This window comes from Natator depressus, chromosome 1 (genome assembly GCF_965152275.1).
Source record: "Natator depressus isolate rNatDep1 chromosome 1, rNatDep2.hap1, whole genome shotgun sequence".
Lineage (NCBI taxonomy): Eukaryota > Metazoa > Chordata > Testudines > Cheloniidae > Natator > Natator depressus.
The window spans coordinates 283,429,021-283,456,984 of record NC_134234.1 but is presented as its reverse complement, the minus strand read 5'-3'; the positions used below and the strand labels follow the sequence as shown (position 1 = coordinate 283,456,984).

At 43.1% G+C, this 27,964-nt stretch overlaps 1 protein-coding gene across 5 annotated transcripts in view; it reads left to right on the top strand.

Moving 5' to 3' along the window:
- The first annotated feature begins 288 nt into the window (after positions 1–288).
- CPSF6 (cleavage and polyadenylation specific factor 6) overlaps positions 289–27,964 on the top strand; it is a 64,479-nt gene continuing 36,803 nt past the window's right edge. For 3 of the 5 annotated variants that reach the window (XM_074942075.1, XM_074942074.1, XM_074942073.1), the window contains exons 1-2: positions 292–449; positions 22,515–22,724. In XM_074942075.1, coding sequence (XP_074798176.1) covers positions 390–449; positions 22,515–22,724 — 270 coding nt within the window. In that variant the 5' untranslated portion in view covers positions 292–389. Of the gene's footprint in view, positions 450–22,514; positions 22,725–27,964 lie in introns of all 5 variants that reach the window. The other 2 variants (XM_074942072.1, XM_074942071.1) reach the window with 2 other exon arrangements.

Below are 27,964 nucleotides of genomic sequence, written 5' to 3'. Positions count from 1 at the left end.
TCACCCCAATGGCGCGCCAGACCAGGGCCTGCGAGCACCGCAGTATGATGCAGCATTCTGGTTACAATGGTGGGTCCCCAATCCCGCCCCCAAGAGTGGGAGAGCCTGGTCAGAGAGCAAACCTCCAACCCGCGTCGGGAGAGGCTGCAAGGACCGCGGGTACCGCTGAGAGAAACTCCCCAGCCGGCCTGCGTGACACCCCCTCCCTCCTAGCCTGGGGTGGGCTCAGGCGCATCCTGTGGGGGCAGCAGCTGTAGCGGCTGCAGTAACCGGAAGTTCCTCGTCTCCTTCCGGAAGTGACGTTGGCTCCCCCTCCCCGGCGGCGGCTCTAGACCCGGGCGCGGCGGGCGGTGGAGGCGGCGACGGCGGCCCGAGGAGCGGGCGGGATCATGGCGGACGGTGTGGACCATATAGATATCTACGCCGATGTGGGCGAGGAGTTCAACCAGGTACGCGCGGGCGGGACCGGTCCCTGCGCCGCCTGGAGGGCCGCGCGACGGGGACGAGGAGGCGCCGCCGCCATTGTTGGTGTAGGCGCCCGGCCGTGGGTTTCCCGCGGAACGCTAGGCCGCTAGCGCAGGCCGCATGCGCAGGGCCCGGCAGCAGGGGGCCGGGCGGGGGGAGAGGGGAGGTCGCGCCGCTAGCTCCGAAGGGGGTAACGGGCCTCAGCTCGGAGAGCGAGAGCGGCCTGCACCGGGCATCTGCCACCGGCAGCTAGCCGACTCGCTCCCTCATGGCGCCGCCCCTCTCCGCCTTGTGGGGGCGTGCGCAGGGGAGAGACCGTAACGCGCCCGGCAGCAACCCCCACCGTCCCCCCCCATCTCCGCCTCCCCCGAGAGACTGTAACGCACCCACTAACAACCCCACAACTGCTCACCCCTGAGGGACTGTAATGCACTAGCAACAATGCTCCATCTTCTCTCCCCCCCTCCCCCCGACTGTAGCGTGCACACAGCAACTGTTCCATATTCCTAAAGAGAGAAAGAGACTGTATTATACACCCAGCAACAAATCCCCTCCCTCATTTCTATATCCCCCCCCGAGACACTAACCCACACACAGCAACCGGGGTGGTGGGGCTCGGGCTTTGGCCCCCCTGCCTGGGGGGGGTGGGGCTCGGGGCTCAGGTGGCTCAGACTTCATCCCCCGTCCCCCCCCCCCATGTGTTTAGTGTAGTTTTTTTTTGTTGTTGTCAGAAAGGGGTCATGGTGCAATGAAGTTTGAGAACCCCTGCTCTAGAGCAGTACCCAACTCCTTTATCCCCATGGAAAGAGAGCAGCTGTAACACAGATACAGAGCAAATGTCTGCTTTTATCCCCATAGAGAGAAGTTGTAACACACACATAAACACAGCAATGCCTTCTGTATCGAGAGAGAGAGCAACTGTAACTAACACGCACGCACATATGCACCCTCCCCTCCCTCCCCCCCAATGGCCTCTGGATATCCCCAGAAAGAGCAGTTTTAACAGAAGCATAACAGACAGAGAGCAATGCCCCCATATTCCTGTAAAGCAGGGATTCCCAAACTTGGTTCTCGGCTTGTTCGGGGTAAGCCCCTGGCGGGCCACGAGACGCTTTGTTTACCTGAGCGTCTGCAGGTACGGCTGCTGGCAGCCCCCAGTGGCCGCAGTTTGCTGTTCCCGGCCAATGGGAGCTGTGGGAAGCGGCCCTGGGCCAGGCAACTGTTTCCCGCAGCTCCCATTGACCGGGAATGGCGAACCGCGGCCGCTGGAGGCTGCGAGTGGCCGTAACTGCGGACGCTCGGGTAAACAAAGCGTCTTGTGGCCCGCCAAGGGCTTACCCTGAACAAGCCGCAAACCAAGTTTGGGAACCCCTGCGAGTTTAGAGTGATTATAAAACACAGAGCACCAGCCCTCTGGGTTATTGAGAGAGGAACTGTAACACAAACATATAGTAACAATCCCTGTAGAGAGAGCAACTGTAACACACAGCACAATACCCCCCCATCTCAATAAAGAGAGAGGCTGTAACAGACAGGAACACCCCGACCAACTCATAACCTGAGAGAGACTGTAATATCCACTTAGCAACAACTCCCATCTCCATATCCCCAGAGAGAGGGACGGACACAAACACACAGTAACAACCCATCCCCAGAGAAACTAACACACAGCAAAATCTCTGCCATCTCCATGTTGGAAACCTCCTTATCCCTTGGAAGTCTGTAAAACACACGATTCCCACCAGCACGAAAGAGGGGATAGAGATACTGTAGTATACGCATGAAAATCCTTAATCTACAGATGGATAAAGAAACCATAAAGCAAGCACAATTTCTTTGCCTTATCCAAGGCCTCCTAGTAGGAGAGACTAAAATGTGGCAAATTTATCATCCAGAGAGAAGGAAACTAAAATATGCACTGCATTTTCTTGCACACTGCAAAAATTAATAAATAAATATTAGGAGAGAGACTTGAACTGAGCAAAATTTGTCCAGTGAGTCTCCAGAAGGTGAGAGTTGGACCAGTCCTGAGACACCTAGGGTTGTTAAAATATATACTCCTTTTGCCTCCTAATGATAGAGCTTTGTGGAAACACATCTACTTTTTTCCTGTTTTACAGCCAGTTGATTTTTAGCTGTTTACTCTTTTTCTCCTTTTTCATTCATCTCAAAAAGTCTACTTGCCCTTACCAAAATTCATGTCCTGTTCTTATCAGGTTTGCTGTAACCTAGTTACCATCTGTATTTATGTCAGATGGGCTCTGGCATTGTCCTAGGTCATCATACCCCAGATTGCATTGTTTCTGCCCCAGAGCGTGAGAAATTAAATAAAGCGGCCACCCTCCTGCAGACACTTCCAGTCCTGCAGAGCTACTAATGCTCTGCAGTTGGCACTTGAGCACATCTTTTTTAGCAAGGGGAGGTTGATGTGTGTCAGAGAGGGAAATAAATAAATAAATTTTGGGGGATAGGTGGTTGTGTTTGGGAAAAAGTTCTGTTTTATTTGGGTGGTGGATAGAAAAGGAACAGAAGAGTGATTATCACAAATGTTTGTTTAAACATTTAGACATTTGCGATTTCTTTAAATTAATCAGTTAGTCATTTTGGTGAGACTGCATGTTACATAGTGACATACCATAAAGTAAGCAGGCAATGGAGAGGACTGGCTTGTTCTCTTAGGCCTTGTCTACATGGAAAAGTTGCACAGATATAACATAAGGTGTAAATTTAAACTGATATAATGCAATTGGTGCAAACTTCTGTAGAAACACTCCAATTCCAGCATAAGAGTGCTTTCTTTGGTGTAGTTTAAGTTGGTTGGGAACTGGTTTAAACTAAGCTGAAATACTCCTATGCCAAAAAAAGTGTCCACACAGTATTTGCACTTAGTTAACTAAGTCAATTTAATTAAACCAGTGCAAGTGTGTTTGTAGAGAAGCCCTCAAAATGGGAACACTGTGGCTACAAATATGGTGCAGATACCTACTTCCTTCTTGAAGCCATTGTTGCAAACATGGCTGCCAAAGAGAAGATGACTGAGAATATGCTGTCTCTTGCGATATGGCATTGTGATCCCGGGCTACCCAGTGCTGGGCATTCTCTAAAATCATTTTGGTTGTCAGGACAATGGCACTGAAGAATATTTGTTCAAGCTTCTTGTTTAGATATCAGTTTGCCATACCACTTTTGTTAGGCTTTGTCTATAGTAGAAAGAGTTTGCCAGTATAGCCGTATGGGTATAGCTATATCAGAAAACCTTCCTAGTGAAGAGACAGCTCATACCAGCAAGAGTTCTTTTGCTGAGACCACTTAGTCCAGTTCCCCAAACAAAATAAGCTATAACAGCAAAAGGACTTTTTTGTTGGTATAACTGCTTCTACAGTAGGCCTTTTGCTAGCATAGTTGAAATTGGGACTCCCCTCCCGCCCACCACTGATGTAGCTATGCTAACAAAACTTTTAAGGGTAAACTAGGCATTAGTTTTGACTGTCATCTTTCTTTCTCTGGCAGATTTTTTTTTTCTTCCTTGCTGTAAAATGCTATTTTCCCAGTGGTTTTACCCTTGGTGATGGTGTTTCCAAATGTCTCTAGAAAAGCGCTTGAAGTTTGTGATGTATGTGACATTTCAGTGAAGAACTTCATGGAAAGCAGTCAAAACTTATCGAGCAGTTTCCACTGTGTGCCTCTGATCCCAATAAAGTGGCAAATGTCTAGAATCCAGTTTGATTTTATTCTGTTTTTTCTGGATAGTACATATTCTCTCATGTTAGGAAAAGGTTACATACTTAATTACGTCCTACCTTTCTTTCTTAGCATCTAATTGAGTCAACAGTGCACGAATAGACACTAGCTACAAACAAATCCTGCCAAATGAAAAGTATTAAAAAACAAAACAACCTTCTCTGTAAAGGCTGTGGTGTTTTGTGTTTTGTGTTTTTTTTTTAATGTGGTAGTAATGCTGAAAATTTCTGCTCTGACTAATTAGATGTGGCTCTCCGGCTTCTGGCAAGTTGCCACATGGCCCAGGTTGTCTGCTTTTCTCTTTGCTTCAAAAATGCACACAAGCCATTGCTGCGCAATGGCTCATGTGCTTGGTAAATTCCAGAGATGTAGGGGGGTTCAGGTTGTTAACTCAAAGCTGACAAAAGAAGGTCCCACCCACAGTGCGCAACTCCTATAACCAATTGATGATCCTGTTAAAGATCTGGTAAGCAGATGAAATTGAGATAATAAGGAGGTTCTCCTCAACAAAGTTTAGTTAACTTGTCTTATATTGACTACTTAGCATAAACACACTCCAGAACACTATGCCTTTCAATCGTTGTCTTTGTGTAATTTTCTCTAATCCCCATTTTTTTGGGCTTTGTTCATCTCATTACAACTTTTTAATTCATTCTTGTTTGCATTTTTTGACCTTGTCACAATGCTCATTTTACTTCCTCAGACTTTGCTTATTTTTATTACTTTTGAGACTGCTTTTCTTATAAGGTGGGCAGTGGCAGTAGAACGGTAATACTTTAAAATGGAAAGCTGCCAAGGAAAATACTGATCACCATCTTATTCACTTTTCCATTTCAGTTCTTCCAGATGTGAAGTACTTCTGATTATCATTCTTACTTCTACTACAATAGCGCCTAGGTTGTCCTAATTGGGATTGTGACCTCATTGTGCTAGGTGCAGTAGAAATTTGTATGAGATGGTCTTTGACCCAAAAATTGTACAAGATCAGGGTGATGACTGGAAAATCCATTGCAGCCTCAAAGCGGTTAGCATTAGTCAGTTCTCCTCTGTAGCAAGCATTTTACACAGGAGCCAACTGCAAAGGGAACAGCTTGCTGTTATATAAAGTGCGCTGCTGCTGCTGCTGCTGTTGGTTTACATCACCCCAATGCTACAGGAGCCACTAGTTTAGGATGGGGAACTGAGAAGTCCTGAAAGGGTTTGCAAATCCATTAAGTAAAGGGCAACTCAACTTGGATATAAGTAATTTCATTACATCCCTCTCATTTGTATCAGAGACATTCCAAAACAGGTCTTTTAAGACTTCTGTTATGGTGAGCCACTATCACTTTCCCTCGTCCTCAGCTTCAGGATTCAATACTGCTCCCGCCAGTGCTGGTTGTCAGGTCTCCTCTTCTACCCTAGGCTGCTTCCATTCTACATATACACTACAGTACAACTGCCAGAATCCTTGTCCAGATTAAGAGAGCCCCCTTGAGTGCATCTTCACTAGGGAAAAAGATGTATTCTTAACTCTTGTTGGCCAACACATGGTAACTGAGGCAAAATTCTATTGAAGACAAGGCAGATTGTAGTTTTAACAAAAGGTAGCAGGGTTTATCTCAACCTAACCCACATAAGATAAGGCCCTTTAACTTTTACTCTACACCCTTCCATTCTAGTGGAACTCACTCATCAGTTCCACTTGCTGATGGAATTATTTCCAATTTCTCTCAGATCCCTTTATTAGCTTACCTTTGCTATATATGCATAGTACTCAAACTCCCTGCCCTTGCATGTAAGGCCCTTCCCAATATATTTTTTATGATTTTCTATCATCATCATGCCTAGGAGGACCCCATAATGCCAGGCACTCTTCAAACCCAGAAGGAAAAGACAGTTGCTGCCACCAAATTGCTTAAAGTCTAAATATAAGACGACACAGCAGATGGAAACAGACCAATTGTGGGGGACAACAAGGAAACAATGAAGATAATATTGCTCAGTATGATAGGCTGTGGTCTAGTTCCCATCAGTCTTTCTGCTCTTCTCTCCTTTCGGCCAAAACTGCCTGCACATGTCATTTTGTTCAACTCAGCGCGTCTTCTTAAATGTCATCCTCTTTGCCTGACTCCATCCACCTTCAAGTTTCTCTTGAAAATGGATTTCTTCAAGAAGGCTTATTAAAGCCTAGCCTTCATCTCTAAATTAAAAAACAAAAGTAACCCACAAGAAGCATGCATTCACTTAATAAAGGCTCTAAGAAAGTTGTGAATTTTTGTTGTTCAGAAGTTGTGGCCACAGTTTAAGTTGTGGTTTTGATGCTTTCAGTTCAAGTACCATAATAAAACAAACAAGAAGAATGAAGAATAAAGACCTCCCATCTGAATACCCCCACAAGGAGTCCAGTCCTGGGTGTACACCCACACACAAGCTCCAGCCACTTTTGAATGAGTGGCTTTGCCACCTGTTGCACAAGGTTGCAACATCACTCAAATTTGACCTTACTGCTTCTCTGTCATGATGAGCAGATGTAGGTGTTTGTAGAGATGTCCTCAAGGTAGCGTGCTGTGGGATTAGAAGGTAAGGGTGCCATTAGGACAGAGTTGTTAGTAGAGTCTTTTAATCTCCAACATAGGTTGGATACCCCCTCCTCCCCAAGCCTTCAGTCCAGGTTTTGTGTGGGGCCTGAGCCTCTGTGCCCTGACTGGCCCCAACTTGGAGACCCTTAGAAGCCCTGTGAGGGGGCTGGCACTGCCAGAGCATCAAGATCTTTGGGAGGCATAAGTCTCAGCTCCCACCTAGCCCCACTTATTGGGGCCTCCCCAAATTGGTTCCTCAGCACAGTTGAGCTGCTGAAGAAGGCAAAGTCCTTGAGGTTGTCTTCCTAATGCACCACCATAGCCCCATCTCATGCACTAGGTTGCGTCGCTACTTACCCAAATTTTTCTTGGTTGCCAACCAAGGTCTTGATGCTAGTCACTCAAACTTGTCCTGGCCGCCCCTCCATCACGATGGAGGAGGGGCACTAAAAGTTGCAGTGAGTATTACAAATTACAGTTTCTGCAACACAGCTCACAATTTTGACAATGACTGAATGCATCCGATGAAGTGAGCTGTAGCTCACGAAAGCTTATGCTCAAATAAATTTGTCAGTCTCTAAGGTGCCACAAGTACTCCTTTTTCTTTTTGCGAATTTTGTTACTGTCTTACTTATAGTCAGCCTTGTCTGACCTTCTGCGTTTCTGCAAACTTGTGGTTCGCTCCGTTCTCTTGATGTTAAAACTGGCCATGGAGAGAGACCTGCACTGTTAGTGAGAACTGTAGTAATGTTTTTTCCTGCAAAAAAGGTTTAAAAAAAGATTTGAGAAAGTAAGGAAACTGTTTTTGTGTTTGTTTCATTAAATTGATGGTTAAAAGCAACATTTTTCTTCTGCAGAGTAAAGTTTCAAAGCTGTACTAAGTCAATGTTCAGGTGTGAACTTTTTGAAAGAAGAGCCATAACATTTTGTTCAGAGTTATGAACATTTGTGTTATGAACAACCTCCATTTCCAAGGTGTTTGTAACTCTGAGATTCTACTGTACATGGACAATGCTGTTATTATCATCAACCTTTTTGGTAAAATCTTCTCTAAAAAGCTTTGGGTAGCCTTACTAGAATGCCATCACTTTGCCTTCAGGGTGCTCAATTCAGACTCTTTCCTGGCAGTTTTGGAAAACTCATTTATACTTTCTGACATTCTTTACCTGCATTTCTTCACCTTGTTTCTGCCAGTATGATTCCTTTTCAGAGTTCTTTTACACCCTAAAACCTATCTTGAAGAGTTTTCTGTGGTGCAGTGTGTTGGGCTATATGGGAGTGAGAGTACCTATAAAACAGGGGACAACTGTGGTTGAGAGACAATCGGGCACTAAAAATCTAATCAGAGTTGCATATTTACTAAATAAAAGATGTTTTACAATGCCAACTAACATATCTGGTAAACTTTGCTGTTGGTGTGAACATTGTTTAAGATTTTATTGCTAAGCTATGACTACGGTGGGCACATAGTAGTTCCTTTATGCTCTCAGTAGGTTAAATTCATTGTTGTTCTTATTCAGCTGACATTTTTCCAAAAGCTGAATTATGAAATTAAAGCAGGAAGCTGAGCTTCATCTTTAGGAGAGGAAGTTATGGTCCTTCCTATTGTAGAGATGAGATTTCCAGGTAAGTTGGAGAGCGTGAGCGTGAGATTGTCTTTGTGTTCTTTAGTGCCTCAAATTGGAGGAACTGCTAAGGGGAAAGGAAAGAGGAGAAAACCTCAGTAGTCTGTGTTCTCATTTTCTCTTTGACCTTGATTCTGCAGTGTCTGGGTTGGTGGATGCAGCAGGTCACTATCACAGTTTTTTCTACAGCAGAGCCTGGTGGCATATGTACCATTTTTGCATTTTGTGTCTGAAAATATACTGATGACTCTAGTCTTTTAGAGAAGAAAACAAGAAATAGTTTTGAGACATACACACAGTTGAATAATAAAAGTAATTAGACAGGGTAGCCAACTTATGCTAACCATACAAGAGACTACTATAATGTTATGAAGTAGGTGTTGAGCCAGCTGGTATTTACGTAGTCCCAGGCCCCTTGTAGTTATGTAGTCCATGGGAACATGAACTTTTTAAAAAGAAAAAACACCCTGCTCTCTTCTGAAATCGGCTGTCTATCACATGACAGCATGCCATGGCTTTGCCTAGCACCTTGCTGCAACTTTTTGGACTTACTGGTTATCTTTCTGACTTCCTCCAGAGAGCACAGTGGAAACTGAAATAGAGAAAAAGAATGTGGTAAATTCTGTACACTTTTTAAGGATTTAGATTGGTTTACAGGTAAAGATGTTTGCTTTAATATTAAGATAAGGCTGTGTAAATCAAATATGGCTTATTGGAAAATAATTTCTTTGAATTTGGAGGGCAGTTCATCATGTTATTAAGGTTTTGCCCTTGCTTGTAAGGTCTTGAGCACAGACTGCCTGTTACTGAGTGTATGTATAGCACCTATCACAATGGGGCCTCGGTCCCTGTTGGGCCATCTAGAGTAGATGCTACCATAATACAAACAATAAGATAATATTCACATATGCTCTTAGCTACATGTGGATTTTTCTTAGTTATTCCACTTGTACATTGTTTGGCCACTTTCTCAATTTTGTAATGTAATAGTCTCCATTGTATACTGTGAGCTGAAACAGTTGGATGTGTGATGTAAACTGCAAGAACCTACAAGTTGTGCAGGATCCACAAAATCTTGTCCACCATCTTGGATGGTTCTCCTTGAGGAGGGAGTCATCAACTACTGTATTTTTAGTAGCATCAAAAGGCCTTTTCTTTTGTTAAAGCTTGCTTGAGTGTAGGTATGCCAGTACGTGAAGCTGTTTCAGAAGCTTTAACATCTGAGGATTCATTCCCTCCCCTGAAAAAAGGTTGATGACACTGTATTGGTTGTAAAGGACTATACAGATCTTTCTATTTGTGATCTTTTTAGGACCTGCAAATCCTTTCCATAGAGTAACAACACTGTGTGTGCATCAATAGTTTGTATACACAGCAGGATGAGTTAGAAGAAACAAAAACAATAGTGGAAACTTAGATATTTGCCTCTGTTTCCCCCCTCCCCCCCCCCCCCGAAAAAACTGCAGCACATTTTCTTATGGGGGGGGGGGTGTCACTTATTTGTGTGAATGATTTTTCTATTATGCATTTTTCTGTTGTATGACTATGGGTAACAGATGTGCACAAAAATAGTAAATCCCATAGTTCTTCATTCAATCTACAGTAATTGGCCAGTGGTAATTCAAAAGAATCTGTAAAGACTGTCATCCAGCCGGCTCTTCCATGTGGATCCGTAACAAAGTCCTTGTAATTCTGGATGGGCATAGGAGTCTGTCTGCATAAAGCAACTTGCAGCCTTGAGTCCTAAAATGAGACACATTGAGCAAGGGCATGTGAAATGGCAGGTTTAGAAAATATTAAATGAAATGATGTCTTGCTTGTTGTCCTGCATGGAGGCTAAACCACTCTGCCACATCTCCACAGGAGAACAGATTTTTCTTTGCCTGTCCAGCTCATTCTTGTTTTTGCCCTTATTTCTTCCTTCTCTGTTCAGTCGAGTGAATGTGGTGGTAAAGTCCTACTCTGGAAAATAAGTGGGGAGAGAAAAAGCTGTTTTGTTCGGAAAAAATGGAGAGGGGATGGTATGTTAAAAATGGTAAAGCAGCAAAAATTTCTAGATTTTTGTCAAGCATTTCTTAGATTATTTTATTTAATATCTAAAAAGTCTCAGTTATTATGTGAAATTAACATATAATTGAGTTGAAGGGAGAAGGATGGAATTTCATATCTCTGTTGCTACTGGTTTGGTGGGCTGAAATGTTTTCCACAAAACTGATTTAAGGGGGCAACATTGTGTTAATTTGTTGACTATTGGGGCAAGAAAATGTTAAAATTTTAATTTGACATTTTAGATTTTTGATGAGGAAAGGAAAATGTGATATAGAGTTGCAGCATCTATATAACACTTTGTATTACATGCATAATTTGGCAATTTTCGTGGTAGTGGGTTACAATAACATGGGGATGCTCTAAAAATGGAAAGCAATTGATTGGTTTTATCATCCTGTCTGTCATGAAATACAGCAGTCATGCCTTAGAGATGTTTTAGGGGTGAATGGGAATGCACTGAGACTACTCTAATTTCAGTTCCAAGACCAAAGTGCTTAGGTGAACAACAGCTATCACCTCTAGGACCATCTCTTCTGGAGTTCCAGGAGACTTAATTCTTCTTTCACCCTGTTTAACATCTCTGCAAAGTTCTTCTTTGAGTGATTGCACAGGTGTGTGTGGTCCCAGTATACTGGAGCCCAGAGTTTTCTGCAGCAGTACCCATAGGGATGGCATATCTTCATGGCCCTTCCTGAAGCTGTATAAGTTGTTGCTGCCCCAACCCCCTCAGTTCCTTCTTGCTGCCAGTGGTCTGAGCTCCCGGGGCAGTTTGCTACACGATTCTTTTTCTGTGTAGTCAGTGAGTTTAGCTCTACCTTTTCTCGTAAATAGACAAGGTGAGTGACATAATATTGAACCATCTTCTGTTTGTGAGAGAGACAAGCTTTAGTGGTTACTATCCAATAGTTTAGTTTTGTTTTGTTTTATTTGTTATTTTAGTAATTAGTCTTTGATTCTAGGGACTGGTGGCATGTAGTGGTCACTGGGCCTTTAGCACTGCCTGTTGTGTGGGTTGTCTGTCCTGATGGAGACCTCCACATGGGTTGTCTTTTGTGTCTCAACAAGAGACACATTAAGAAAAGCAGTATCTGGCATTATTTCAAGAAAAGAATGCAGATTTCCAGAGATCTGCAACTCAGATTACTCATGGAGCAGGCGATGAGTGCTTTCTCAGCCTCCGAGCCCTCGACCAAACACCCTGCCACCTGCCTGCAGTTTGCTACTGAGGCTGCAGTGATCTCTGGATTCAGATTTCTTTCCATGAAGAAAGAGGGTTGGTCTTGCTCTCCAGAGCTTTCCTGAAAGGAGATATGTAAGACAGGCTGGAGCTACTTGAAGTTGAAAAAAGACTCTTCTTCTTCAAAGGACATGGAACATAACTGGGACTGTTCAGGTACTCAAGGTAGGGTTGGCCATTGACTTGCCTCCCTGCATAGTACTGGGGAGAAGATGTTGGTGCTGTACCATCAACTCCGCTCCTGTTCATGGAACAGCCATTGAGTCTAATACCAATGGATTATGTTTTGGCGCCAACATTATTGATACCAATGACCCCACAAGCTTATGAGGCAGCAAACAACAGTTAGAAAAGGTAGGTAAACATTTTTTCGAAGTCCTCCAGCACTTTGCCATCCCCTTCTAGGCACGGTTTGTCTAGAAAATCTTTTAGTCTGCCCCCAAAAGGAGAGCGCCAGTACCAGGAGTGGGATTGGTTATACAGCGAAGAAAGCATTGTGGACCGGTACCTACTGGCTTCCCATGCCTTATGCTTTCCTGCATTGGCATTTTTGGAACATGTATCCCTATCCCCCAGGTCTCAATCACTGGCCCAGTTGAAAGGAACATTACCATACCATAAGCAAAGCAGCTTCCAGAGCCACTTTGGTTGAAAGCTGGACACTGAGCAGCTAGTGCTGCAGGAGGAATTAATGCAGGAAGAGTACGTTTTACCTCAGGAGGATCCATCAGCTCCTGTTGGCCTGTCTTCCTTCTCACTTGATGATTCAATGATTCCGGACTCCTCTTCTCTTGTTCCAGAAGATTTTAAGTCTTACACCACCAAGTCCCTTTGAGGATTCCTTTTAGTCATGCAAGTTGATCTAGTACAATTGAACACTCACAGGCTTTTGGACTTCCTTGAGATGACTCCTTTGGGGAGGGATGCCCTCCCATTTAATGACGATCTTCTAGAACTGGAAAATGCTTTATGGTACATGCTAGCCTCCTTAGCTCCTACAGCTAAGTGTACAAATAAACATATTCCAATAAGTTGGTTCAAGTGCTTTTATTCCCACCCAGCCCTAAACTCTCTTATAATTATGGCTGCCAATGAGAGAGCGTGTCGGGAGATTTAAATCAGCTCCCAAAGAAAAAGAGCCCAAGAGATTTGATTAGTTTGAGAGTGAAATGTACTATACCTCTTCTCTCCAGATGCGTATAGCGAACTAACAGGCACTGTTAGCTGAATATGACTTTGTAAATGGGAGTTAATGTCCAGGTTTACTGGCAAACTACCAAAGGATGCAAGGGAGGACAAGACCTCACCCAGCCTGCTCCTGACATCATGGGCCCTTGTTCTAGGGCAGTGATTCCCAAACTGGGGGGTTCGCAAAATGTTACAGGGGGTTCTTGGGGGGGGGGGGGAAATTCCCTAATGGTGGACAGAGCTATCCCTAGGGACCCCGGACACCATGGGGCCAGCAGCCCGGAGCTCCTAGACTTCCAAGAGCTAAGCAGATCAAAACAAGCATATCTATCACACTAAGGAGATTTAAACTTCAAGACTCCTTATAAAAAAAATGGAAAGGGAGGTGGATATTTTTTGCTGTTTTTAAAATTAAATAGGTGGCTAGTATTGTTTTTAAAATTATGATGAAGAACAAGTTTAAGCTTTGTTGTAACATGAGTTGTTTGCCTGGACTGCTCAAGACCTGAATGCTTGTGTAGGAGGAACTCTTCGGTTTGGCTTCTTAAATACCTTCATGCTGTTTCACATCTGATACTCCTTGATGAAACATAGGAGCCTTGTCTTAGAAACAGGCTTATTCAAACTGATACAAGCTGCGAAATTGAGATCTTGGAAGAGTGTTGCCGTTTTCATAATGTAATAAAAATACTGTAATGATTAATAATAGTGTGTAATAAGCATGTCACAAAAATAAATTTTATATTCCCAAGATCACTGCTCTTATTTATACTCAGGTAAAGGAGAAAATATTTATTTTTAAGAGGGGATTCACGAGACTTGACATTTTAGTGAAAGGGGTTCACAGGTTGTTAAAGTTTGGGAACCACTGTTCTAGGGTGATGGCTTCTGCAATAACAATGAGACTCCCCTGGTTACATAGCCTTGGACATCCAACAAACTATAGAGAACCTTCTGTTTGATTGGTGTTGCCTGAAAACAAGAACTGACAATGAAACTACTTTCATTTAAAGACTCTTGTGCTACCCTTTTTTGTCAGTATAGACCCTCAACAGTAATATCCATGTCAGTGTTTATATGCAGTCTTGATATCCACCAAGGCAACATGATTTTTTGAGAGGGAAGCACAAACATCGGAGACAGAGGTCCTTCAACTTCACTTTGAGTCAGCCAGCTTATCCTCAGTCAGCTGTGTGGAAGCAGCCCATTTGACTTATCCTTTGAGGACAGCGATGCAGTTGTCAGCAATCTTCCTATCATTTCCTCACCCCCTCATTTAGGGAAAGATTGTCCCATTTTCTCAGTGCTGGGAAGCCATAATGAGAGCCAACTGGATCCTAAGCACTACAAAATTGGGATATTCTATCCATTTCCTCTCCATCCACCTACCCTTTTCAGGGACTCATCTCACGAGTTACTGCTTCTTCAAAAAATTCAGGTTTTAGAGTGGTAGCCGTGTTAGTCTGTATCAACAAAAGTACTCCTCGTTTTTTCAAAAAGTTCAGACTCTGTTCACTTTTTAAGGGCCATACAAGAAGTTCCCCATCAACAATGGGGAAAGAAGTTTTACTCATGATACTTTCTGATCCTCAAGTTGAAGAAAAGTTTGAGACCCATATTGTACTTTTGAAATCTCAGAAAGTTCATCGTGTACATTTGACTTCACATGGTTTCCCTGGCATCAATCCTAGATCAGTTACTGGTTTGCTTTCCTTGTTCTTCCATGCGATGATAGTGCCAAGTAATGGGAAGTTTCTGGGATCTGTAGTAGCAGGCCAACACTATCAGTACACAGTACTTCCGTTTAGCCTGTCAGTGCCACATATGTGCACCAAGTTCATTGTAGTGGTGGTGGACTACTTGAGAACAGAAATGCACGTCTTCCCTTACCTAGGCAACTGTTAGTGTGAGGGAGATCTGAGCATCAGGTTCTCCACCACATTGTTTATCGTTTTGTCTCTTTGACTATGTGGGACTCAGCCTGGAAAAAAAGGAAAATCCAGATTAATCCTAACATAGAAAATAGAATTCATCTGGGCCCTTCTCAGTTCTATAGCTCACACCTCTCCTCCACAACGACAGTCAGCCCATTCAACTCAAGCAACTTCATTAGCTTTTCTATGGGATGTCCCCATGCTAGACATTTGTAGGGCTGCTACTTGGTCCTCTGTGCATGCCTTCATTCCTTATGCCATCATGACTGCTTCAAGATCTAAAGCAAATTTTGGGAAAACAGTATTGCAGTTCCTATTTAAATAGACTCTGCGCCCCACCTCCTAATGGTACTGCTGAGAGTCATCTGAGTGGAACACATGTGCATTCACTCGAAGAAAAAATGGTTGGTTACCCATCTTGTAACCACTCTGCACTGGAGTCCCGAGTCACCATATTCTGGTGCAAAGGAACTCTCGGGGGCTGGGGCACCATTTCCCTTATATAGCCTTGAGAGGAGCCATGAAGATGTGCAGAATGTGTGTGTCTCCTTGACAGGTACAGCTACAGAAAACTCTCTGGCTCTGACATATTGGGTGCACTCTCCTCTGTGGAACATGTATGTGCAACCACATCTCAAAGAACATCAGTTACAATATAGTGGAGTCACATCTTATGCGGGGATTAGGTTCTAAAGCCAGTGCGTAAGGCAACAATGGCGTATAGTCAAAATGACCCTTGAAAATCCCTTAATTGCCCATAAAGTACAGTATACTGTACATGGTTTTGTGTATACGACCCTATACAGTAATATGTATAACGTATACAGTAATGTACAGTATATAATAAGTACATATGCAAAATATCATTTTACAGTACTGTATTTTTAATTACAGGGGGTAATTACAGGGGGTCGTCAGGGCTTGATGTCAATCCAGGAGATGGAGGTGACGGAGAGCTTGGGTAACGGAGCGGGAGTCGTAGACGAAGTGGTTGGCTCTGGTTCAGCTCGAGAAGTTGATTGCATAGGCTCATCTGCTGCTGGTTGTTTTTCCTTGAAAAACGTGGTGATCGGCAACTGTCGCTGTTGTCTCTCTTGAGCTGCTCAAACCTTTCTTGATACAGTCTCAAATAGTCCGTAATATTACATGTGATTTTGAGGCTTCATTCCACAGAGGGATCATATTCAGAAATTAAATCATTCACGTGTTTCGCTGCCTGGAATACTTCAGCAAATTTATGAAGATTCCAACTTGCTGGCTCTTCCTGTTCGTTGTCGTCATCTTCGTCTTCTGTAGACGATTTTATCAGTTCCTCTAACTCTTCGGTAGTCCATGTTTCTCTATGGCTCTCAATTAATTATTCAGTTTCTTCCTCAAGGATGTCGATGAAGCCTGGCCACCTGAACAATGCATTTCACTTCTTTGTCACTGGTTGGGAAACCCTTAAAATCATTCATACATTCTTTCCATAGGTTTCGCCAACATGCATTGACTGTTTCAGGCTTGATTGCATACATTGCCTGTTTAATATAAGTGATGCAATTGGCAGTGTTGAAGGATTTCCAGCACTCCATCTCATTAAGATTGGGATCAGCATCCATAGCGCTATGTATCCATGAGAATGTAAGCCTCATGTAGGTGGCCTTGAAACAGCGAATCACGCCTTGGTCGAGAGGATGGAGGTGGTATTGGTGGGGGAGAAAGATATCTTCAATGTCGTTATGCGCAAAGTGGAGTGCCGCAAGGTGACCAGGAGCATTATCTATGATCAGCAACACTTTAAAGTGAAGTCCTTTTTCTTCGAGGTACCACTTGACCTCCGGAATGAAACACTTGTGGAACCAATCCAGAAATAATACTGCCGTCACCCAAGCCTTTTTATTTGATTGCCAGAACACAGGAAGGAGATTTTTTTTTCTTGCCTTTTGGGGCACGGGGATTTGCAGCCCTGTAGAGCAAGCCTGGCTTTATTAAATGTCCAGCTGCATTGCCACAAAACAACACAGTCACACAGTATTTAGCTGCTTTGAAGCCAGGGGCTTGTCTTTCTGACTTTGAAATGTAAGTGCGGTTGGGCATTTTTTTCCAGAAGAGCCCAGTCTCGTCAGCATTAAAAACTTGTTCCGGAAGATAGCCCTTTTCTATGATTTTCTTTAATTGTTCAGGGTAGGCTTTTGCTGCCTTTTCATTGGCAGATGCAGCTTCACCAGTAGTCTGCACGTTTTTTGAGGTTGAAGCGGTTCCTAAAACCGTTAAGCCAACCTTGGCTGGCTTTGAATTCCTTCTCATAAGAAGGCTGTCCCTCTTCTGCGGGAGGTTTGAACAGCGCGTAGAGGCTAAGAGCCTTTTCTTGCAACATGTTGCCATCGATAGGCACACATTTACAGTTCATGTCTTCCAGCCATTAGCGAAGACTGAAAAGGCATTAAACTTAAGTCTTATCACGCACCTGGCTCGTCACCTTAGCAGTTATTGGAGCACTTGATGCCACTGTTGACGAATTTCTCTCTCTCGAATCTTGATGGCACAGATGCTAGATTTGTTGCAGCCATATTTACGCACCACATTGGAGACTGACATACCGTCTCTCAGTAAGTCCAACACAGCAAGTTTTTCCTCCAGCCTTGGAACGGATCGCTGTTTCTTCGGTTGAGCGCCAGATGAAGTAGTTGGCTTGCGTGTAGGAGCCATGTTATATGAAAAATACGTGTCTTTAAACACTAGAATCACACTCGGCACGGCGAGATGCTCACACTGAGAGGCACGTGGAAACTGAGACCGACTGAGGGAACAGTAGATTAATGTCTCCCATCTCACGCTCACTCCGGGGCATACGCTTATTGAGTGGAATGGTGGGCGGAATTGCTCGCACTATTTCCAGGTATCTTGTTTTTCTTTTTCTCTCTCTCTCTTTTTTTTTTTTTTTTTTTTTGCCAAGTGCGTATATTTGAATTTGCGTAAGTTAAATGATGTGACTCACCTGTACAGATAAGTTACCTTTTTTCCTGGGGAAGATCTTGAGACAACACAGATTCATATGCCAGTAATACATGGACAACACCATTGTGTCAGATACAAAGAGTACCATCCCTTAGCTGTTTTAGGGTATATCTGCATAGCAAAAGCTGTGCAAAGACCAGCCTACTAGATCTAGCTTGAATCTAGCTAGCACAGGTAATATAACAGTGAAGGTAGTGCACTCTGGGCTTCAGTACATGTAGTACAAGCCTGGCATGGATCCTGGGTATGTACTTGGCTTGTTAGCCCATTCAGAAGCTCATGTTGCTTCATCGCTATTGTTACCCACACTAGCTGGATTTAAGCTAGCTTGGGTAGGCTAGTCCATACACATCACTAGCTCAGGTATGTTTGTCAGCGCGCAGCTTTTGCTGTGTAGACATACCACTAGTGTCAGCGAAGAGCAGATGACTGATACTAAATGTGAGCAATACAGGGTGATGCTGGTGGAGAGAAGATAATGCTTCAAAGAACTCGGAACCACATTAACACCCTCCCTGGGGTGGGGCCAGCTGGAATCTTCATTGTTACTGGATGCCCAAATAAATATGGCTGCTGGAAAAGAGCTCTTCTGCCTAAAGCTGGCCAGGAGACTGCACCCCATGGTCTCAGTTTTGGAGTAGGCCACAATGATCCATGCATTAATGACCTTCTGCATTTATTGTTGCAACACATTGTACGTGATTGTGGAGCACTGATGCATGTTGGTACCTCCTGTTCTCTGCCTGTGACACGTAATCTAGTTTCCAGTGGGTTATAATATTTTGGTCTAATTTCAGTTGTGTTTAATGTGCAGGTGCTGGGTAGTGTAGGTGGCATGTTATGTACAGGAGGTCCCTTCTGGCCTTAAACTCTTGACTCTCCGATTGTACCACATTGTCCAATTAGTTCAACGTGAAACAGCTTACCTACTTAATAACATAGATTGCTTACAGCGTATCACCCCAGTGTTCTGCTCATTTCACCAGCTACCCAGTGAACCGAGTCAAACTTGGGGTTACAGTACTGATCCTCAAAGCCCCTCATGACATTGGCATGAGCTGGTTTAAAAGCTGCTTCTCAGTAATTATAAACTTACATGTCAGCTGCATTCCTCAGGAACTGTGGAACTACTAAAACATGTGAAGGCTTATAAATGCAGGTGACAGAACTGAAAGCTCCTGGCCTAGAAATGTGAAACTTGTTTCTGCAGGAAATTAAAATGATCTTGAACCCAATTTTCAGAACAAAGTGCAAAATTCACCACTTTGATTTAGCTTTCCTGCAATTTAAAATAGCAATCAGGAGGGAAAGAAACAGACTCTTTGACTTTTAGAATTTGTAAGACCGTTGAATACTGTGGTGGTGCATGTGGCCTTCATATATTTACTGAGTCAATGTGTGGGTGAAGTAGATATTTAAAAACAAAAGTTAAGATACAACAGAATTTTATATAGTAGAAAGGGGTTTATGTGGGGGAGATCTTGTTGTAAAATACAGAACTTTGGTAGATGGAGATTTGTTTTGCCAGAATTTTGGAGGTTGATTTCACAAGGGAGAATATGGGTGTTATAACTTTGGTATTTTTAGTAGTTGTGCAACTGACTCCTTTACAGAACATCTGGAGTTTCTATAAACCTGGAAATCCTGGACGCCCCATCATCTCAGGCATTGGCACCTTGACAGCAGGATTGTCTGGCTACGTAGGCTCCCTCCTCAGGCCCAACCTACCAGCACTCCTAGCTATCTTGGAGACACCACTGACTTCCTGAGGAAACTAGAATCCATCGGTGATCTTCCTGAAAACACCATCCTGGCCACTGTGGATGTAGAAGCCCTCTACACCAACATTCCATACAAAGATGGACTACAAGCCATCAGGAACAGTATTCCCGATAATGTCACAGCAAACCTGGTGGCTGAATTTTGTGACTTTGTCCTCACCCATAACTATTTCACATTTGGGGACAATGTATACCTTCAAATCAGCGGCACTGCTATGGGTACCCGCGTGGCCCCACAGTATGCCAACATTTTTATGGCTGACTTAGAACAACGCTTCCTCAGCTCTTGTCCCCTAATGCCTCTACTCTGCTTGCGCTATATTGATGACATCTTCATCATCTGGACCCATGGAAAAGAAGCCCTTGAGGAATTCCACCATGATTTCAACAATTTCCATCCCACCATCAATCTCAGCTTGGACCAGTCCACACAAGAGATCCACTTCCTGGACGCTACGGTGCTAATAAGCGATGGTCACACAAACACCACCCCATACCGGAAACCTATGGACTGCTATACTTATGTACATGCCTCTAGCTTTCATCCAGACCACACCACACGATCCATTGTCTACAGCCAAGCTCTACAATTCAACTGCATTTGCTCCAACCCCTCAGACAGAGACAAACACCTACAAGATCTCTATCAAGCGTTCTTACAACTGCAATACCCACCTGCTGAAGTGAAGAAACAGACTTACAGAGCCAGAAGAGTACCCAGAAGTCACCTACTACAGGACAGGCCCAACAAAGAGAATAACAGAACGCCACTAGCCATCACCTTCAGCCCCCAACTGAAACCTCTCCAACGCATCATCAAGGATCTACAACCTATCCTGAAGGACGACCCATCACTCTCACAGATCTTGGGAGACAGGCCAGTGCTTGCTTACAGACAGCCCCGTAACCTGAAGCAAATACTCACCAGCAACCACACAACAAAACCACTAACCCAGGAACCTATCCTTCCAACAAAGCCCGTTGCCAACTGTGTCCACATATCTATTCAGGGGACACCATCATAGGGCCACACTATCAGCCACACAGAGGCTCATTCACCTGCACGTCTACCAATGCCATCATGTGCCAGCAATGCCATGTACATTGGCCAAACCGGACAGTCTCTACGTAAAAGAATAAATGGACACAAATCGGACGTGAAGAATTATAACCTTCAAAAACCAGTCGGAGAACACTTAGTCTCTCTGGTCACTCAATTACAGACCTAAAAGTGGCAATATTACCAAAAAAAACCTTCAAAAACAGACTCCAACGAGAGACTGCTGAATTGGAATTAATTTGCAAACTGGACACCATTAAATCAGTCTTGAATAAAGACTGGGAGTGGATGTGTCATTACACAAAGTAAAACTATTTCCCCATGTTTGTTTTTCCCCTCTACTGTTCCTTACACGTTCTTGTCAACTGCTGAAAATGGCCCACCTTGATTATCACTACAAAAGGGTTTTTTTTCTCTCCTGTTGGTAATAGCTCACCTTACCTTTTCACTCTCGTTACAGTGTGTATGGTAACACCCATTGTTTCATGTTCTCTGTGTATATAAAATCCCCCTACTGTATTTTTCACTACATGCATCAGATGAAGTGAGCTGTAGCTCACGAAAGCTTATGCTCAAATAAATTTGTGAGTCTCTGAGGTGCCACAAGTACTCCTTTTCTTTTTGAGAACATCTGGAAACACTCTCCTCTTATGAAGTGTATGTAACCAGCTTTTCCTGCCTTGTGGTCTGGAATCCTGAAGTGGGGGAAAGCATCATGGGGAGTGGTTTAAGGGGAACGGACGTGTTATGCGAGGATATGAGGGGAGTTTGTTATGGCAGGGCCCTAAGGCAGTGGTCTAGTCCCTTTTAAAATAATAATAATTGTAGCACAGGTAATGCCAGTGTGTTGTCACTCTGATTTTGCAGGTGAGGGACCAGTAAGTCAGATGCTAACTTCATTTGCCAAGTTGTCCATTTATACGACTGTAAATGGAGATTAAAAAATGTAAATGGCTGCATCAAGAGGAGTCTTCAATTTAGATAAGATACTCTGGGTTAAATCTTTTCATAAACTTATTACTAGAGCTATAGCTAGGAATTTTTTTTTATATATATGCTCGCTAATTGCAAAGAAGAGTATATTGCCCATTTTAATGTTAAAATGTCTAAACTTAAAAAAAGTGGACTGATAACGCAATTAAAAATGGATTTGGTTTTGCTCCTCTTAGTCATTTCCCATTTCAACTCCTATTGTGATGACACGGTGATACCAGAAAGTGGGATATAGCTGTCTTTGGAAACAGTCAGTGTTTCTCTTTTATATTAAGTAGGATCATTAGAGTATGAAGTTCTCCCTTCTTGACCCTGTATTCGAGAATCAGGGATCAAGTTTAAGATCCAATCTCTGAAAAATTTAGCTGCATGTTGTGTTCATTGCCAGGACTCTCGTAAAAGCTCAAACCACTTTCCATACCTATTTCTTTTAATATAGGAAAATATTTACTTTGTTTTTGCATAAAACCTGACGTTAACATGCTGCTATTTTGCTTACCAGCATCATTAATGTCAGCAACATTCTCAGAATAAGATTTGTGTTCTCTTGTTTGTCTTTATCAGTAGAACAAAATCATTGTAGGATTAAGCAGTAACTATAGGCTTTTTGTTAATTTTCTGTCAGTTTGGTGGAATTTTTTTTAAGGTAGAAAGCAGAAGGCAGTAACATCAGATTTATATACATTCGAATGTAGATCAAATTGGGATGTAAACTGTTTCACAAGGGAGGGGATATACTGTTGCACTTCAGGTCCAAATGTGTCTGTCTTACCTCATGTGATAATTCTCTGGGACATTTTAGAGCAGTATTTGTTTTGAATAAATATTAAAAGTATTTTATGTAATATGTAATCTACAGCATATTTTTTTGTGTTTTTAGGAAGCTGAATATGGTGGACATGATCAGATAGATTTGTATGATGACGTCATCTCTCCATCTGCAAATAATGGCGATGCCCCAGAGGACCGTGATTATATGGACTCTCTCCCACCCTCAGTTGGAGATGACGTAGGTAAAGGAGCAGCACCAAATGTTGTCTATACGTATACTGGAAAGAGAATTGCATTGTACATTGGAAATCTTACTTGGGTAAGTGTTGGAATTCAGCTACACACATGCTTTTTTATTATGGACAATCTTACACTGATCAAATATACTTATTGTAGTTGACAGAATTTTACTAAAATATTTAACTTTTTGGCACATAATACAAGAAAAATAAATTATAGATTCATAGATACTAAGGTCAGAAGGGACCATTATGATCATCTAGTCCGACCTCCTGCACAACCCAGGCCACAGAATCTCACCCACCCACTCCTGCCAAAAAACCTCTCGCCTACGTCTGAGCTAATGAAGTCCTCAAATCGTGGTTTAAAGACTTCAGGGAGCAGAGGATCCTCCAGCAAGTGACCCATGCCACAGAGGAAGGTGAAAAACAGAAACATTGGAATAGGCCCTAGAGGAAAATTCCTTCCCGACCCCAAATATGGCGATCAACTAAACCCTGAGCATATGGGCAATATTCACCAGCCAGATACCCAGGAAAGAATTTTCTGTAGTAACTCAGATCCCACCCCATCTAACATCCCAGCACAGCCATTAGGCCTATTTACCATGAATATTTAAGGATCAATTAATTACCAAAATCCTATTATCCCATTGTACCATCTCCTCCATAAACTTATCGAGTTTAATCTTAAACCAGATAGATCTTTTGCCCCCACTGCTTCCCTTGGAAGGCTATTCCAAAACTTCACTCCTCTGATGGTTAGAAACCTTCGTCTAATTTCAAGTCCAAACTTCCCAATGACCAGTTTATATCCGTTTGTTCTTGTGTCCACATTGGTACTGAGCTTAAATAATTCCTCTCCTTCCCCGGTATTTATCCCTCTGATATATTTATAGAGAGCAGTCGTATCTCCTCTCAGCCTTCTTTTGGTTAGGCTAAACAAGCCAAGCTCTTTGAGTCTCCTTTCATAAGACAGGTTTTTCCATTCCTCGGATCATCCTAGTAGCCCTTCTCTATACCTGTTCCAGTTTGAATTCATCATTCTTAAACATGGGAGACCAGAACTGCACACAGTATTCCAGGTGAGATCTCACCAGTGCCTTGTATAACGGTACTAACACCTCCTTATCTCTACTGGAAATACCTCGCCTGATGCATCCCAAGACCGCATTAGCTTTTTTTCACGGCAGTATCACATTGGCGGCTCATAGTCATCCTGGGATCAACTAATACTCCAAGGTCCGTCTCCTCCTCTGTTACTTCCAAGTGATGCGTCCCCAGTTTATAACAAAAATTTCTTGTTATTAATCCCTAAATCCATGACCTTGCACTTTTCACTATTAAATTTCATCCTATTCCTATTACTCCAGTTTACAAGGTCATCCAGATCTTCCTGTATGATATCCCGGTCCTTGTCTGTACTAGCAATACCTCCCAGCTTTGTGTCATCCACAAACTTTATTAGCACATTCCCTCTTTTTGTGCCAAGGTCAGTAATAAAAAGATTAAATAAGGTTGGTCCCAAAACCGATCCCTAAGGAACTCCACTAGTAACCTCCTTCCAACCTGACAGTTCACCTTTCAGCGTGACCCATTGTAGTCTCCCCTTTAACCAGTTCCTTATCCACCTTTCAGTTTTCATACTGATCCCCACCTTTTCCAATTTCGGTAATAATTCTCCATGTGGAACCGTATCAAATGCCTTACTGAAATCGAGGTAAATTAGATCCACTGCGTTTCCTTTGTCTAAAAAATCTGTTACTTTCTCAAAGAAGGAGATCAGGTTGGTTTGGCACGATCTACCTTTCGTAAAACCATGTTGTATTTTGTCCCATTTACTATTGACCTCAATGTCCTTAACTTTCTCCTTCAAATTTTTTTCCAAGACCTTGCATACTACATATGTCAAACTAACAGGCCTGTGAACATGGGAGACCAGAACATGGGAGACCGGAACTGCACACAGTATTCCAGATGAGGTCTCTCCAGTGCCTTGTATAACGGTACTAAAACACCTCACCTGACGCATCCCAAGACCGCATTAGCTTTTTTCACGGCAGTATCACATTGGCGGCTCATAGTCATCCTATGATCAACCAATACTCCAAGGTCCTTCTCCTCCTCCGTTACTTCTAATTGATGCGTCCCCAGCTTACAATTAAAATTCTTGTTGTTAATCCCTAAATGCATAACCTTGCACTTTTCACTATTAAATTTCATCCTATTCCTATTACTCCAGTTTACAAGGTCATCCAGATCCTCCTGTATGATATCCCGGTCCTTCTCTAAATTGGCAATACTTCCCAGCTTTGTATCATCCACAAACTTTATTAGCACTCCCACTTTTTGTGCTGAGGTCAGTAATAAAAAGATTAGATAAGATTGGTCCCAAAACTGATCCCTGAGGAACTCCACTGGTAACCTCCCTCCAGCCTGACAGTTCAACTTCCAGTAGGACCCGCTGTAGTCTCCCCTTTAACCAATTCCTTATCCACCTTTCAATTTTCACATTGATCCCTATCTTTTCCAATTTAACTAATAATTCCCCACGTGGCATGGTATCAAACGCCTTACTGAAATCGAGGTAAATTAGATCCACTGCGTTTCCTTTGTCTAAAAAATCTGTTTCCTTCTCAAAGAAGGAGATCAGGTTGGTTTGGTACGATCTACCTTTTGTAAAACCATGTTGTATTTTTTCGTCCCCCCCGTCCCCCCTGCGCGTGCGTGCAATTTAGTCCCATTAAGCTGTTTGAGTTTCGCTTCTACCTCAGATATGGTAATATCTACCTCCCATATCCTCATTCCCATTTGTCATGCTACCATTGTCCCTAAGATTAAAGACTGAGGCAAAGTATTTGTTTAGATATTGGGCCATGCCTAGATTATCCTTGACCTCCACTCCATCCTCAGTGTTTAGCAGTCCCGCTTCTTCTTTCTTCGTTTTCTTCTTATTTATACGGCTATAGAACCTTTTTACTATTGGTTTTAATTCCCTTTGCAAGGTCCAACTCTACTTGACTTTTAGCCTGTCTCACTTTATCCCTACTTGTTCTGACCTCAATAAGGTAGCTTTCCTTGCAGATCCCTCCCATCTTCCACTCCCTGTATGCTTTCTGCTTTTGCTTAATCACCTCTCTGAGATGCTTGCTCATCCAGCTTGGTCTACAACTCCTGCCTATGATTTTTTTTCCCCTTTCTTGGGATGCAGGCTTCTGATTGCTTCTGCAGCTTTGATTTAAAGTAATCCCAGGCCTTCTCTGCCTTTAGATCGATAAATTCTTCAGTCCAATCCACTTCCCTAACTAATTCCTTAATTTCTGAAAGTCAGCCCTTTTGAAATCAGAAACCCTAGTCGCAGATTTATTTTTGTTAATCCTTCCGTTCAGTTTGAACTGAATTAGCTCATGACCACTTGAACCAAGATTATCCCCTACAACCATTTCTTCTAGGAGGTCCTCACTACTCACCAAAACCAAATCTAAAATGGCATCCCCTCTAGTCGGTTCAGCAAATACTTGATGAAGGAATCCATCAGCTATCGCATCCAGGAAAATCTGAGCCCTATTGTCATTACTAGCTCTTGTCCTCCAGTCTATATCTGGGAAGTTAAAGTCTCCCATGATCACACAATTCCCATTAGCATTTACTTCATTAAAAACATTAAAAAGGGCTCTATCCATATCCAGATTGGATCCCGGCGGTCTATAGCACACCCCAAGCACTATCCCAGGGGAGGCTCTAGTAGCTTTCTTCCCAAATGTGATTTTTGCCCAGACACAGTGCCTTATCCATTCCATCACTTATTTCTTTACAGTCTACCTCATCGTTGATATACAATGCTGCTCCACCACCTTTGCCTTTATTTCGGTCTTTCCTAAAAAGCACATACCCCTCAATACCTGTAGTCCAGTCATGACTACTATTCCACCATGTTTCTGTTATCCCTATAATATCTGGTTTCACTTCCTGCACCATTAGCTCTAGTTCCTCCATTGTGTTACCTAGGCTCCTTGCATTGGTGTACAAACATCTTAATTTTTGCTGTTTGGCCTCGCTCACATTCTTTACCCGATTAGGCACAGACATTCTTCTGCCAGTATCACCTATTAGACTGGTATGTATACTACCCTTCCTCCTTATGTCCATTCTCCTACCCACGGCTGTATCCTTTCTTACTTTGTTTTCTTCCCTCTCAATGCTAAAATCCGGCGTGGAGATTACCTGGACATCTCCCCCAAATTCCTAGTTTAAAGCTCTCTTGATAAGTTGTGCCAGCCTCCATCCTAGAAGTCTATTTCCCTCCTTACTCAGGTGAAGTCCATCCCGAGAGAACAGTCCTCTGTCCATAAATGCCTCCTAGTGGCCATACATCCCAAATCCCTCCTTATAGCACCACTGCCTGAGCCATCTGTTGAGCATCATAATCTTGTCATACCTTTTTGTTGCCCTTCTCTAGGAACAGGCAGAATCCCACTAAAGATCACCTGAGCCTCGATTTCCTTAAGCGTCTTCCCCAGCCTAGCATAGTCTCCCTTAATACTTTCCAGCAAGAATCTAGCTGTATCATTTGTTCCCACATGAAGGATAATTAGGGGATTCTTTCCCGCTCCCGTTAGGATCCTTTTCAACCTCAGGTCTACATCCCGTATTTTAGCACCTGGAAGACGGCATACCCTTCTGTTCTCTGGATCAGCTCTTGTTACAGACCTATCTATTCTTCTCAGTAACGAGTCCCCGATCACATAGACCTGCCTTTTCCTGGTGACGGTGCTATTCTCCAGTCTATCCCCTGTTCCCTCTAGCTGCAAGTTCTTTCCATTCCTATTCTCCCTTGTAATCCTCTTCAACCCATCCGGTATCCTTCTGGGGCTCCTATTTGGTGTAGTTTCCATTGACTCTTCCCCTTTTCCTATAGGACTAGCCGCTCTTCTCTTCTTCAGTGACTACCTGCTGAGCCCCTTTATTTTCCAGCTCTGCAAACCTGTTCTTGAGGTCTATTTCTCCTTCACTAGCCCGTCTTTTCCTCTTCCTGGTTCTTTTAGTCACATGCTTCCACTGACCACTTTCCTCACTCAGTCCCCCCATAGAATTCCTCAGTCCTACTTCCATCAGCAAACAGAGAAGCAGGTTTTCTGAACATTTTAGTGAAAATTTTGGGGGAAGAATATAGTTTTTGAGATGTTCATTAAAATGGAGGATATTTACAATATAAAGGTTCAGTTGTGTCTTGTAGAATAAATTAAAGGTGAAAGGGGAAGCTTTCTGGGAAAGCATGGTAAGTTTGTCACCCCATTAGGGCTTTGGGGAAACTCCGAAG